The sequence below is a fragment of the Paroedura picta genome, chromosome 2 (assembly GCF_049243985.1).
Source record: "Paroedura picta isolate Pp20150507F chromosome 2, Ppicta_v3.0, whole genome shotgun sequence".
Taxonomy (NCBI): Eukaryota; Metazoa; Chordata; class Lepidosauria; order Squamata; family Gekkonidae; genus Paroedura; species Paroedura picta.
The window spans coordinates 48,062,059-48,077,279 of NC_135370.1; the positions used below are offsets into that span (position 1 = coordinate 48,062,059).

Sequence of the window (15,221 nt, forward strand, 5' to 3'; positions counted from 1 at the left end):
TGTAATATAGGGGATCATTAGTTTGTTGCAGGTACTCCAGTGAAGACTCGGAAGTTCTGTATATGCAGATTTCACATGGCTAATTTTCTGTAGGCAAAGCCCAATCTTAAGCATAGTGTATTACCCTGTTTTTCTCCTGGTTTAGTGACCTAATGCACAACAACTTGCTAAAATATTAACACTAGTTCACATGCCTACAATATTAGAACGCTTCTCTGGAAGTAAATCTCAATGAATTAAAGAGGACTCTCTTCTGAATAGACTTGCTTATTATTACTCCCTAGAGCAGGGGTAGTCAAACTGCGGCCCTCCAGATGTCCATGGACTACAATTCCCAGGAGCCCCCTGCCAGCAAATGCTGGCAGGGGGCTCCTGGGAATTGTAGTCCATGGACATATGGAGGGCTGCAGTTTGACTACCCCTGCCCTAGAGCATTATACTTAGCAAAATATTTTTGAAACAAGAGAATTTCAGAATTAGTGTGTGTCATGCAGAGCTACTGTTCAAAATAACTTTTAAAAAATGAAATGTCTTATTTGAGCACATATTAAACAAGCTCTCTAGAACACAATTGTAAACTTTTTTTCCATTGTAAGAACTATCATGTCTCTTGTGGTATAAACTAGTATCGTTTCTTGAGTGTCAGTAGAATATTTTTTTAAAAACCAATAGCTAAACTGTATATTTGAATGCCAGTCGAATGTGAGCATCAGCATCTTTTGTCAATAAAAGTCAAAAAGATGGCATTATCCAGCATGCAGGATACAAAAATGCGTGGATAAAAACATGCCAACCTGTTTTAAACATCTGAAAACATTGTGGAATGTGATTTGACGTTTGCATTGCAGCATCATTCATTCTACTACTGTTAAACTATCTTTCTCTTTTTGCAAACATATGCATTGCTTCTTAGCATGATCGATTCCTTTCATCAGTTATGTCAATCAGCTCTTGCAAAAATAAAATTGGACACCAGCCAGACCAAAGCCACATGTTCCAAGACCAAGAGATTGTAATTAAAGATGTAGTGGGAAAGAATTAACAATAATGTAAACACCATTTATTACAGGTGTCTTAGCAGCTTTGGTTTGTCAAAGCCATGTAAGCTTTCTCCAAATGGTTGTTAACTGACAATTTGAAAACTTCAAGCATGGAGCTGAAACATAAACATGAATGAAAGAGGTAAACGTCACCTTGTCAATGAGGTGTGTGAGAATTTCTATCCGGCAGTATCTTTGATCCTATCTTCTTTACTGATCTTGTGTCCTACATCTTTGAGACTACCTGCTTGTACTCTCATTTGGCACCAGATAAGCAAAGCAAAACAAAACAAAATTAAGGACAGGTTGCAATAACACTTGTTCTCTTGGAATTTAGATAAAGTACAAAGAGACCTTTGACAAGGAGAAGGGAAAGAAGCCACGCTACGATCTGAAGGACAGCAAGATTTACAAGACCCTGCAAGATGCTCATCACATTGCTAGTGAGGTAGGTCTGATGAATTAACCTTAGTTTTGATGGAACAATTAATTTCCCGGAAGCTTGCTTTGTGTCCTCCACAAATTAGATGTCTCAGTATTGTTTACATCCCCCTTTACACAAATTGATTTTTGTTTTCTCCTTGCAGGTTAAATATAAGGCAGACCTCAAGAAACTGCACAAGCCTGTAACAGATATGTCTGAATCCCTCTCGATGAATCACGTCCTGAGCACCAGCCAGCTTGCCAGTTCCGTAAGTCCTTTAGAGAAGCCCCCATCTCTTTTTAACATTAAATCATTCTAAATTTCTGAGATAATCTCTGCTAACAACTTCTATAACAGCTTTCCTCCTTGACTGTTCCTAGGAAATCACCTGGTAGTGATCTCTTCTCTGTTGCCTAATGATTCTTCTCCACGTAGATTAGTTACATTAATATCTTTAGTCCGTAGATCATTCTCTATTAGTTGTAGAATTCTGAATGTTATAAAACTTCTAACCAAATCTTAATGGCATTTTTTTTTCATTTTTAACTTGTGGTTTTGACTAACCGAAATACCATTTCCTCCTGGTTTTCACAATTTTGACTTTCACTACTCCTTGAAAATAAACTTTTACAAGTTATTTTGCTTTTTCTTGAGTTTCTCATCACACGGCTGTTTTGCTATCGAATGAGGAATGCATTAACATGAGAAGATCTAAATCATGCCACCTGTTTTGTACTCACTATTTTTTTTTCTTTTTATAGGAAGGGATTTGAGAAGGAGTTTTTGTCTTGTTTTAATATAAAATCTTGGCCCTTCCTAGACAATTTAGCCTTACAATATCTTTCTGGCATGGGTTTTAGTTTGATTTATTTCTTCTTCTTTTTTTATAGTTTGTATTTCTGAGTTTTACCTTTCTATCAAAACATTTGGATTAGCCGGAAACACAAGGCTGATCTGGGTGGATTTTTTTTTATTATTATTGAGGTAGTTCTGACACTTTCCCTTTAGTATCAGTACAAGAAGCAGTATGAGGAGAGTAAGGGTCACTACCATGTGGTTCCAGATAACCTTGAACAGCTCCATCTAAAGGAGGCTTCAGAACTTCAGAGCCAAGTAAGTCAGACGATCAGCACTTCTCATTTCTGGTATTTCTCATTCTTAGTTATTTTAAGGATTTGTAGTCAACCTCTCATTCAAATTGGAGCTAAGCCAGTTTGCCGCAGATTAAAACCAATACAAAAATGATGCTTTTGGGTGGAAATTGGCTCTTGTTAGCCAGATTGTTGTTCCCTGTGCCTGGCCTGGCCTGGTACATGTCGAGAATCTTGTACTTGTATAGAGCATAAACGGGTGGGGATGGGGGCAGATATCTGGGACAGTTTGGTCTGTCGTATACAAGCATGTCAACCTAGCCTACTGCTGGTTAGAAACACTTTATAATCTTAAGTCTCCTATCAAGATACAGAACTGAAATCCGAAACACGAGAAAATGAGGTATCATTGCACCACTGCTGCAGCCAAAAAAGCTTTGTGTATAATATATTAGAGATGCCTACATGGAAAGGAGGAAAAGGAAAAAAATATCACCTTCCCCAAAGAGAACATTTTGATATGATTAGGTCTGGGGGCAAGGAAAGCTGCTCTGGGAACACGGCTAACTACTGGGATGGGGTATCATATCTCAGCTGTGGATAAGCATGAAACCCATGGCCCTGATTTCAGCTGTGGCAGAGTCTGTGGGTCTGGGATATTTCTTATTTATTTTGAATTGTCTGGGCTTTGGTGAGGGAGATGTATAACTGGCTAAATTCCATGTAAAATTCAGCTGCGGCAGGGATTGGGTCACGGGTGACATTCCTTGTTGTACAATTCAAATCCCTGAGTGAGCAGGGAGAAATGTGTATCTAGGGGACGAGGAGGTCCAAATATGAGCATGATAGGTGAGGAATAGGGAAAGAGAATCATTTCAATGGAATGAGTGAATTACTTGAGTGGTGGGCTAGGTAAAGCTGGTCTGACAGATGCCAAGAGGTAACTTGGCTGCTTTTCCTGGCTTGTGATTGAATTGCTGGAGAGGGTTTTATCTTAACAGGAATTTGGTGACATCAGACATGAGATGGTTCTGGAGGTCTGGACCAAGGACCTTAAATGTGCTTCTTGAAACACTTGGGCTGCTCCCACCTGAGAGCTTCCGGAGGAATTCCTGCTAGTCTGTAGGTTTTTTAGCCAGACAATTGTCTGGGGTTCACGTAGACCAGGGGTAGTCAAACTGCGGCCCTCCAGATGTCCATGGACTACAATTCCCAGAAGCCCCTGCCAGCAAATGCTGGTAGGGGCTTCTGGGAATTGTAGTCCATGGACATCTGGAGGGCCGCAGTTTGACTACTCCTGACGTAGACATTATAGTGATTCCTGTCTGGGAGTGTTATGGTTGGCCTTATGAACCTTGTGGACTGGCATCTCAGGGATGAAAGAAGGGCTCAACATTTTCTGCAGGATCCTTTCTGTTCTGCTTATAAACTTTGGTAGAACAGCAGGTAACTCTTCACTCCTTCTTGACAGGTGAAATATAAGGAGAAATATGAAAAAGAAAGAGGGAAACCCATGCTGGATTTTGAAACACCAACATACATCACTGCTAAGGAAGCTCAGCACATGCAGAGTGAAGTAAGTTGCTCTCTCCCGGGCAGCAGAACGGCTTGATTTGGGGAAATGTGAGCATGATTCTTATCATGGCTTTATTGTAACATCAGATGTAAATGATTACTGATAGGGATCTTTTTAAAAATGTCTTTGCTGGGGTGGATCCAAAGGCCAGTGTGACAGCAGTCCCTTCTGTTAGCAGAGGAGAGGAAGGCCGTAAGAAGTACCTGCTGTATCAGACCAATGGTCCCTCTAGTCCTGCATACAATTTCACACAGCAGACAACCAGTTACCCTGGAGGGACAGCAAAACAGGGCTCAGAAATCAAGGCCTTCCCTCATGATGCCTCCTGGCAGTAGTAATCAGAGGTTTTCCAACTCTGAACACAGAGGCAGCCTTCAGTAACCATGGCTAATATCTCTTTTACAGCCACCTATGGTCATGGCCATCCCTACCTTTCTGGCAATGAATTTCACAGTTTAATTACTCGTTAACTAACAAAGTATTTCCATTTTTTTTCTGCCCTGAACTTATATATCAACAATTTCATCAGATGTCCCTGAATCGTACTATTACGCAAGTGGGTGAAAAAGTTCCCTTTGCCCACTTTTTCTACCTATGCCCAATTGTATATATCTCTTTTATCCATCCTCATGTCCTTTTTAGGCTGAAAAGTTCCAGATTCTCCAGAAAGTTGCTCCAGCCCCCTAGTCATCTTGGTTGACCTCTTTCCAAGCTCTGCTTTCTGGGGTACAGTGACCAGAATTGTGCTCAGTCAGTGTTCCTTCCAATCCCCCCCCCCCTTGAGTGAAGCACTTCACATCTTGAGCAGAATATAATTCCTGCAATCCTAAAATGGGAAATGGGCAGTGCAAGATACTGCACAGCTCCAGATTGCTGCTGAGCAGGCCACTCATCCACACAGTTTAGTGAGTGTCCACAATTTAGAGGGAACGTTGCACCCAATGCTGCAAATAAATTTTATACCAGAACATCACAATATTGGCTGTTTTCAGTCACTTCCCTAATAATTCCTAGTGTGGAGTCTGCTTTGTCCAATGCTAGTGTATACTGGGGGGTGGGGGGTTGCATTTTCATTGAGCTTTTCACAACAATCCCAAGATCTCTTTCAATCTCAGTTTCAGCCTGTTCAGACCCCATCAGCATATATTTAAAATTAGGATTAGGATTTTATTGTTATCATGGTTCACTTACCCACAGTGAATTTCATCTGCCACATTGTTGCTAGGGCTGTCAGTTCTCCTAGAGCAGGGGTAGTAGCTCCTGGGAATTGTAATCCATGGACATCTGGAGGGCCGCAGTTTGACTACCCCTGTCCTAGAGGAAAAGGCTGCTTTGCAGGGTGGACACAATAGTGTTAATATCCAGCTGTAGTCCACCCTCTCCTAAAACCCCACCTCCCCATGCTCCACCCTCAATTCTTCAAGAACTTCCCAACATGATGCTGGCAACTCTAGTTGATGCCCACTCCCCAAATGTAGAGAGTTCTTCCTGTAACTCATCACAATCTGCCTTAGTTTCCCCTCCTCCCACTGGAGATCCCCCAATGCATTCCTGAGGGCTCAGTGGGCTGCAGCAGGAGTGGGAAAGTATAGAACTCTAGTGATTTTGTTCTGGATCCAACTGATTGCTTATCGTGTTACAGTGTGGTATATTTTAGTAGGCATGGACTTCAAATTAGAAGTTGACAAAAGAAGGTTGGAAGCAGGATTACATTGCGTGAACAATCAATTCACTTAGAATTTATAGAATTAAGAAAATATGTACTTGGTAATTCATGAAAACACCTGCGATTTGTTGCTTTCCTCCAGCCTGCCTGAAGTCTTCTTTGGTAGGTAAAAGTAGTAGGAAATAATTTCCACTAGATTCTTTCTCTATCAGTCCTTGTTTGTCTCCAGTGTTATTTCACACAGTTTATTCCATGGCCTGTTTGAAGTTTTGGTATTGTGCTGTCCCAAAGTGAAACTTATACAGGGTGAAATACACTTGTATAAGGTGTTTGGTCATAATGTTTGGGTGACTCCATCAGTTGTTTCAGTTCCTCTCTTGATTACACAACTACTCAGAAAGTTGGTGAACCTTTTGAGGCAAATATTACGCATATCAAGTCCAAAGTACTGAGACAATGCAGTCAAATTAAACAGTACAGCTCCACAAACCTAACAATGTTATCTTTAGCAGTTACATTCTTTAAAGCAGGGGTAGTCAAACTGCGGCCCTCCAGATGCCCATGGACTACAATTCCCATGAGCCCCTGCCAGCGAATGCTGGCAGGGGCTCATGGGAATTGTAGTCTGTGGGCATCTGGAGGGCCGCAGTTTGACTACCCCTGCTTTAAAGTCTATTACTTTAATGGACTTCAAAGAGTTCATCTCTATTTAGAACAGCACTATTAGTGTGGATTTGCTCCTGGCTTGGTGTACAAATAATAATTGTGTTATGATCTAGTCCTCTCCAAAAGTCCCATAAATCCCCACTGGCCTTGCTCCTGCGCCCTTATAATCCCACTTTGAATGGATACAGTGGACATGGAGGCAACTGAGCCCTGAATTTGCTTTTGGTAGGTAAGAGACCTCACACCTGTCTCTTAAGAAAATGAAGAAAAATTGTAATGTTTTTCATGGAACGTCCCCAGAACATTAAATGGCGCTTTTATCTCCTATTTTCCAATCCAGTAGGTGCCCTGGAAAGGATGCCAAACCCAAATTGTTCCTTCATAGTTAATTCAGAGTTAATATTTCTCTGAATTAAATGAATAGGGCTTATTGAAGCCCACCCATATTTCTGGATAATACGGATGACCCTTCTCTTTCTTCAGTATCAACCCTTCTCCTCTCCATCTTATTCTTGGGCACAAAAAAAAAAATTCCAATGAAGTATGGTAGTAGAAGAAGGAAATATTTGTTCTGTATTTCATGTGAATTCATTTATTGTAACATATTTCTTCTTTCTGCAGTAACAGCCCAGGAGCACTAAAGGATAGCAATGGCAAAAATGTGGTAGCTTATTGAAAAATGGACATGTTTGCTCAAAGGCTTAGCCAGCCTTACTACTTTCACATGTCTAAAATGCCACCACTTATAATATGGCAAAACCCTCACAAACTTCACTGAGAACAAGACGGGATGTGTAATCAGCGAGTAAATTCTAGAAGCACTGTAGAATTACTAGAACCTGTTCTTCCTGGTGTATTTTTCACATTGCTTCAAAATAAACACTATTTTCCTTCTTTCTTTTCTCTTCCAACTCCTATTAGAAAGAATATAAAAAAGATTTTGAAGAGTCCATTAAAGGCAGGAACCTTGCTGGCCTGGAGATTACACCATCTTTATTGCATGTCAGATATGCCACCAAAATAGCAAGCGAGGTAGCGGCTACTCTGTTGTCTTTTGCTAATAGCAACCCAACTAGTTTTTCACTAATTATCCTCACCAAGGCAGCCCTCTCACTAGTTTCCTTTTCAGGCTTAAACATTTACCTTAAGCATGATTTCTGTCGCATTTATGGCTTGTTCTAGTTTGTTGATATATGAAGTCACTAATTGTTCACTGTAGTGGCATTAATGTTGGTTTCCCTGTTGGCCAAGTCAACTGGTTGTCCCATTGTATGTGTTCCTTTCTTAATCAAAGTATGCTGACCTGTCTTCAGTTTGTTTCTTGATAATAGGTAGATCCTTGAATACCATAACTCTTTATGTTGCTTTAAGATATTCAGAATTCTTTGTTTGCTTGAAGTTCTTCTTTGCTTGTTTGTTTGTTTCCTCAGTTTTTCTTCTTTCTGTTCTTCCTCCATAGAAAGAATACAGAAGAGATTTGGAAGAAGGTGTCAAAGGTAAAGGTCTAACTATTTTGGAAGAGACACCAGATTTACTCAGAGCAAAGAATGCGACCCACATCTTGAATGAGGTAAGATGCATCACTGGGTGAAACTGTTCTGGGACATGTAAGGACACTTGCAAATCTGGGTTGATACTTAAATGCATTTTACTCTTGGTAAACATCACCGCATTTTAATGTTTCATCTGTTTCATGCTTTTAAATGACAGAAAGAGTACAAGAGAGCTCTGGAACTGGAAATCAAGGGAAGAGGCCTGACATCTCTTGCATTGGAAACACCAGATTTTATGAGAGCAAAGAACGCCATGGACATTGCTAGCCAGGTCAATGTCAGCTAAGGGTCACCAATCGGGCATCAAGGGAACCTGTATTTGTAAATGTAGTTGTTACGCGTACTTATCCTGTGACCTTTCCACCACAGATTAAATATAAGCAATCTGCTGAAATGGAAAAAGCCAACTATACTACTGTTGTTGACACACCAGAGATCATTCATGCCCATCAAGTGAAGAACCTTTCAAGTCAGGTAACTTGTACTGAAAAATTACCTGAACTTGGTATTGTAAAAAGTAGGTGTATTACTGTACTGTTATAGTGAAGTCTGAGCCTCTTGTGCAGAGTGGTACGGCAGCAGACATGCAGTCTGAAAGCTCTGCTCATGAGGCTGGGAATTCAATCCCAGCAGCTGGCTCAAGGTTGACTCAGCCTTCCATCCTTCTGAGGTCGGTAAAATGAGTACCCAGCTTGCTGGGGGGTAAACGGTAATGACTGGAGAAGGCACTGGCAAACCACCCCGTATTGAGTCTGCCATGAAAACGCTGGAGGGCGTCACCACAAGGGTCAGAGATGACTCGGTGCTTGCACAGGGGATACCTTTACCTTTACCCTTATAGTGAAGCCAATCTGTATGCCACATTCCTTCTGCTCGTTAACAGTTGGTTTTATCATAGTCCTTTCACACAAGGTAGATGTCCCAGAAAAGATAGGTATGGTTGTGTGGTCTGTCCCTCAGACAAGAAGCATTTGCATTCTAAAACTCCTCTTTTTTTCCTTGTTAATCCGTTGTTACCACAGAAATAAATATTTTTTCCTTTTCACAACAGAAAAAGTACAAGGAAGAAGCCGAGAGAACCATGTCATATTATGTACCTGTCCTAGACACACCAGAAATGCAGAGAGTCCGGGAGAACCAAAAGAACTTCAGCATGGTAGGTATATGGCTTTTAAAAAATACTGGAGCACAACCAGCAAAGAATGTCTGGAGATTAGTTTGCTTTGCTTGTGCACATCTGTGAAGTAATGTGTAAAAATGTAAGCAGATCGCAGATAAGATTAGGGGTTGTTGATTCTGTTGTAGCCAGAAGTCTTCCATGTACTGCACTGTGAGAGAACAAGGATTAGGAACAACCTAGTAACTCCTCTTCAGGAAAATCTTAGCTATGCCTAATTTATTTATGTATTTATTGCATTGCATTGCATTTACAGTGGTTTACAGTGGAAGATTTGTGGTACAATACAAAGAAAGCATCATGAATTTATAACATTTCTAACAGTAGAACTTACAACTTTTTAAACTATTTTTATATTGTTAGTTGCAAAGTCGTGTCCGACCCATCATGACCCCATGGACAATGATCCTCCAGGCCTTCCTGTCCTCTACCATTCTCCGGAGTCCATTTAAGTTTGCACTTAAAAAGTCTGCTTCAGTGACTCCATCCAGCCACCTCATTCTCTGTTGCCCCCTTCTTCTTTTGCCCTCAATCGCTCCCAGTATTAGGCTCTTCTCCAGGGAGTCCTTCCTTCTCATGAGGTGGCCAAATTATTTGAGTTTCATCTTCAGGATCTGTCCTTCTAAGGAGCAGTCAGGGCTGATCTCCTCTAGGGCTGACTGGTTTGTTCGCCTTGCAGTCCAAGGGACTCGCAAGAGTCTTCTCCAGCACCAGAGTTCAAAAGCCTCAATTCTTTGACGCTCGGCCTTCAAAGAATTGAGGCTTTTGAACTCCGGAACTATAGAATCTTTGAAAATTTACAACTCTGCAACTGAGTAAATTTTATCTGTATAATTGCAGATTTAGTTCTTCTGGGAGTGTTTTCAGATCAGGAGCTGCCCTGAGTATTTGTTGGGCACGCCCTGGTTGAATGTGTTACTAGTAGTTGCACCCCATCCAGGTAGGGCAGTCTCGCTTCCTTGCCAGGTTCTTTCCTACTGAACCACAGGATGCCTGGCCTAGACCAGATGGAATGAGCTCCAGCAGGAGCTACAACCCTGCAGGAGCTTTCGACATTCTGCACGGCCTGCAAAATGGAGCTCTTCCACCAGGTCTATGGTTGAAGCTGGCGTGGCAAGGGCGATCTGATGGGCCCTCTGGTGTTAAGAGAGTAAGCAGTCTCTATTTTATCCATGCTCCCTCCTCCCACTCCTGTACTAGATTTCTGGGGCGGTGGGGTTTAGTGGGTTGCAGACTGCATGGTTTTTAAAAGTTTCCAGGAGTCTGTTTATTGTACATGGATGGATGTCCAGAATTGTTTTAATGGGATTTTAATGGAGCTTTTAATACAGACCGTTTATAACCCACCATGAGCCAGTTTGGGACTGGCGGGCAAAAAGTCTAAACAATAAATTAAAAAATGAAATTTGAGGGATCGAGTTTCAGATGGCTGCGCTTGAGCCAACCCATCACTTTTTCCAGACACCTGGCTAATGGGTCTGGGGGTGAATCAGGGTGGAAGAGTTGATTGTCATTGGCGTATTGATGACATCCCAGTCTGAACCTCCATACCAACTGGGCAAGAGGGTGCACACAGATATTGAATAGAATTGGGGAGAGAACCACTCCTTGTGTCACTCCACAAGGGAGCTGAAAATGATGTGATTGGTTCTCTCCAATTGCTACCCGCTGTCCGCAACCCCAGAGAAAGGAGATCAGCCACTGAAGGGCTGTCCCTCATATCCCAGCATTGGTGGGGAGGTGTTCTAGTAACTCGTGGTCAACTGTGTCAAACACTGCCAAGAGATCAAGTAATATTAGCAGCACTGACCTGCCTTGGTCCAGCTGGCAACAGAGGTCATCCATCAGGGCAACCAGTACTGTTTCAACCCCATGGCCAGGCAGGAAGCTCGACTGAGCTGGGTCTAGGACCTAAGCATCCAGGAATACTATCAGTAGTCAGTTGTAAAATACTATTACACATTCTGTTGAAATTAAAGAGGCTGGTTGGAAAAGAAATTTTAGTCTCAGTATTGTTATCTTCTCGAAAAGTAAAATTGCATGCAAGGAAGCCTGAAGAACAATAAACTAAGCAGATACGTTTTTTTTAAACAGCTTCAGTATCAACAAGATATGCAGCATAGCAAAGGAAAAATCACTGTGGTAAATGAAACACCAGAAATACTGCGCGTTAAAGAAAACCAGAAGAACTTCAGCACGGTAATTTTAGTTTGAGCCATGATTTTTCAGCTAGTTCTCTCATAACCATTTTACTGTCCTAATTTTTCAAAGGCCTCTACTTTAGAATCTCACTTGATGCTGTTGAAGCTCCTTGTGTACGCATATGTAAGAATGTGTGGAATCCAGTGGCATACCGAGGGCAGGTATTAGGTGCGATCTGCCCTGGGTGCAGGCAATAAGGAGGTGCCTACTCTGGGGTGAGGGAGTAAAGGGATCCTGGGCCCCCAAAACCCACCCCTTTTCCTGGCACCAGGAGCTTACAGTTTAGAAAATATAAACAGCCCATCCTCTTTAAATCTGGTTTCGCCTCACCTTGATAAGTCTTTTTTTTTTTAAGCCCAGTCTTCTTTGAGGAAGCTCCAGGAGTTGGATGGGGCTTGGGAGATGCCCCTCCCCTTTCTGCATTGGGTGCTCAATGGTCTCCCTTACCAGATCTCAAGCACATTCTCTGCCTTTTGTAAAAAAAAAAAAAATCCATTTAAACTTTATCCTTCCACGGATATCCCCTCTGATCTAATGGCCCCACTGTGTAGTTAACTACCCCTCAGTAGTTTGGGTGTTAAATATGCTAAGTGGTGGAATCAGAGCCTTAGTCTTTTCCACTAATGCAATACTCAACAGGCAGAGCTTCTGTCTCTTATATTTATGGCAGTTTCATTCTGACTCCCTTCCTTTTCAGCAACCTTTTTGTTACCCAGTCGACTAAGCTCAGCATCTCTGGCAAAAGTATTTGGAAATGTCTGCCCTCATTTTGTCTACGTGGCTTTGCAGGCTTATGTGCTACTACTTAGCAGCTGCCTGTAGTATGTCCTCGCTTTGTTACTGTTCAGAATGTTTTGGACATGAAGTCTCAAAACGATGTTAAATATAGCTGTTATTATGTGATGTCCTTACCGCTTATGATTTCCGGTGGTTGTCTAACCAAAACAGTGGAGAGTCTCATAACATGTTTCTGCGATACAGTCGGTGCCATTACAAATTTAACTCCCACAAAATCTTGTGCACCAGGACCAGGCCACTGGAGGTACCTCTTCTCTCACATAACACTTCAAAAAAGTCACGGGTGAAGTCTCAAGATCCTCCAGAGTAGCATTCAGTTCAGTGCAAAATCACCATTATCATCCTGTAGGCACTTTTGATGTTTCTGAATCCCAGAAACAGATTTTTGACCACCATGGTAGAAGAAGTCAGAATGCCTCCATTCTTTGATTTCGTTTCTGCTTCCCTGGACTAGTACCATCAACTTTGTCTTCAAAAACACTACTGAAATGAGTGTGTAGTTTGGATTTTTCACTAATTAAGGATAATTGGGAGCAGCCTGCTGTGAAATCCAGGGGAGTTACTCCTGTGTTAATACATTTCTGATCCGGAAGCTAACGTGAGGTTTTTCTTTCTTGAGTCTCCACTGTTTCTTAGACTTTCACTATCAAGTGACAGTGTTGTTTTCTATGCTCAATTTTGTTGTCTTGGTTAAGATTTTATATAAAGAAGATATTGGAACAGGAACAGCTATAGAAAAGACGCCTGAGATGCAGCGAATAAAACAAACGCAGGATGCAATAAGCACGGTACAAAACCCATGAGATTTTTAACACTCTTACACCTGTGCTGTTCCAACTTATGAAATTTCACCAGCTTTAAATGATCCTAACAACAATTTCAGAATAACATGTGAAGTTCTCAGTTAACTTGAAAAGCATCACTGGTTTTTATCAACAAAGATAATTTGCTAACTAGCACTTCTCCTTTTATCTTAATAAATAAACTATTCACACTAGGAATAATCCAATGATTAACATTTTCTAATTATCAACTAATTTGAATTATTTTATGAAATATATCAAATATCATTGAGTTTATATTGATGCTCCAGTTGAGTTCACAATAACAAATGTATTTGCAATTACAATATTTAACACTGACAACAAGTTAAAAAAATCAGTTTCTCTCACACTCTTCTTTTTTTTTCTGTGTTCCCTCTTACTTTTCTTCCCACAATGTATGAGATAGAATAATTTTTAGAAGAAAAAATTGTTTTTGATTGTATTTTACTCAATGTTTACTGAATGTTGCATGTGTACCTTCACCCATGTTGGATAGAACATGATGCTTTTAAAATATATGTGCACATATTATATATTTAAATAAGTGCACATATTATATATTTGCGATTTGGTGGATTTAATGTTCATTTTCTTAGATTCGTTTAACAATAACAACATGAATATACAATATTTATATACATATACACACACTGGAATAGTTCTACTAGACTCTTATTTATTTATTTATTTAGATTTTTATACTGCCCTTCCCTACAGCTCTGGGCTCTGGCACAAATCCATCAAATAATCTAATGTTAGTTATGATTCATGACTGTATAACCCCCATTGAACTCAGGGGGATTTACTGTTGAGTATCCATGCATAAGATAGTCATGAAATGTTGTCATAATAGAAAAAAAATATGTCTCAGACTAATGGACAGTGAATTCATTGGTCCCATGGATCTGAATGCATTCGCTTTCTTCTAAGTTAGGCCAAGTTCTGTGTTTCATAGTAGATTCCCCAATGACCCCATAGAGCGTTCTCTTAGATGTTAAAAATTCATTCTGTGCTTGTGAGCTTACATAGCTTTAGCCTTTGGCCATAGCCAGGATGTATTAAGACTGCTTGGGGGAAAGTATTTGCTTTTAAGCAGATTTATTCACACACACTGGACTGACAACCTGTTTTGGATGAAGAGCCAAGATACCACATGCTGGCAATGGCCATAGCTGTTGAAGTGCTGACTGAGCATATTATAAAGCCGTTCACTGATAAATACAGACCTATGAACAAAAAGCTTTACCATTACATGTCCATTCTGATGTTATATATGGCATGGCTCCAAGGTTTAAAAAATCCCCCTAAACAGCCCCAAACACATCACAAACAGACAGAAAGCTCCCTTCACTCAAACATTTGTGTATAAAACTTTTTCAGGCAAGGAAGTCTTGTGCTAAGCTTTCTTTGAGCCAGAAAAACAGTTTTCCAGTTGGACTGATGTGCCCATAAGCTTAAATCCATATTGATTGTTGATTGGGCTTCAAATTAAAAGTTTTGAATTTCGGGGGGGGGGGATTGTTTCTTAATTTTCTGTATAGAGGTCTATGTCGAGGAGAAACATTTCCACATGGGTACAAACTGTGCAAATTTCTGACGACATTTGTTTTCTGTGTGCACTAGTGTGAAGTAGATATGTATGTCTCATGTTCATAAATGTAAGTCTTTTCTGTTTTGTTTCGTTTTTCTAATTGTACACAACTTTGTAGATTAAGTACAAGGAAAACGTTGGAAAAGGAACTCCCATTTCTGATCTTCCTGAAGTAAAACGTGTCAAGGAGACACAGAAGCACATCAGCTCGGTAGTGGCTGATATTTTCTATGATGGTTTGTGTGAGAACTATCCAGTAACAATGCACTGTTCACCATACTAAACAACCTTTTTTTACCCTCGCTAACATGTGCTACTAGTAATAGCCTTCATCCTTAGAATAGCGTTCCCCAGGCTTTAAGCTCCAGTAGCTTGGAGGATTACTTTTTGTACAACTTGAGAGGAGAATAAACATATTCATTGCTGGGCAGACAGAAAAGGAGCAAAACATTTTTATTTCCTAAGAGAAGCATCCAAAGGCCACCACCCATTTGGGGAGGAGGGAGTCAAAGTTGTTGCCCTTACATCCTATATTCTAATAGCAAAGTCAGGCAATTTTGTGGCTCCGCGCAAACGCACACGCGTGGACCTGCTGTGCATGCGCGTTTGTGCC

At 40.8% G+C, this 15,221-nt stretch overlaps 1 protein-coding gene across 40 annotated transcripts in view; it reads left to right on the forward strand.

The window, feature by feature from the left end:
- Positions 1–15,221, forward strand: part of NEB (nebulin) — a 213,229-nt gene that overhangs the window by 176,381 nt on the left and 21,627 nt on the right. For 28 of the 40 annotated variants that reach the window (XM_077320081.1, XM_077320041.1, XM_077320047.1 and 25 more), the window contains 12 exons: positions 1,378–1,488; positions 1,628–1,732; positions 2,473–2,577; positions 4,027–4,131; positions 7,385–7,495; positions 7,923–8,033; positions 8,174–8,287; positions 8,386–8,490; positions 9,068–9,172; positions 11,288–11,392; positions 12,889–12,981; positions 14,727–14,819. In XM_077320081.1, coding sequence (XP_077176196.1) covers positions 1,378–1,488; positions 1,628–1,732; positions 2,473–2,577; positions 4,027–4,131; positions 7,385–7,495; positions 7,923–8,033; positions 8,174–8,287; positions 8,386–8,490; positions 9,068–9,172; positions 11,288–11,392; positions 12,889–12,981; positions 14,727–14,819 — 1,263 coding nt within the window. Of the gene's footprint in view, positions 1–1,377; positions 1,489–1,627; positions 1,733–2,472; positions 2,578–4,026; positions 4,132–7,384; positions 7,496–7,922; positions 8,034–8,173; positions 8,288–8,385; positions 8,491–9,067; positions 9,173–11,287; positions 11,393–12,888; positions 12,982–14,726; positions 14,845–15,221 lie in introns of all 40 variants that reach the window. The other 12 variants (XM_077320050.1, XM_077320064.1, XM_077320068.1 and 9 more) reach the window with 7 other exon arrangements.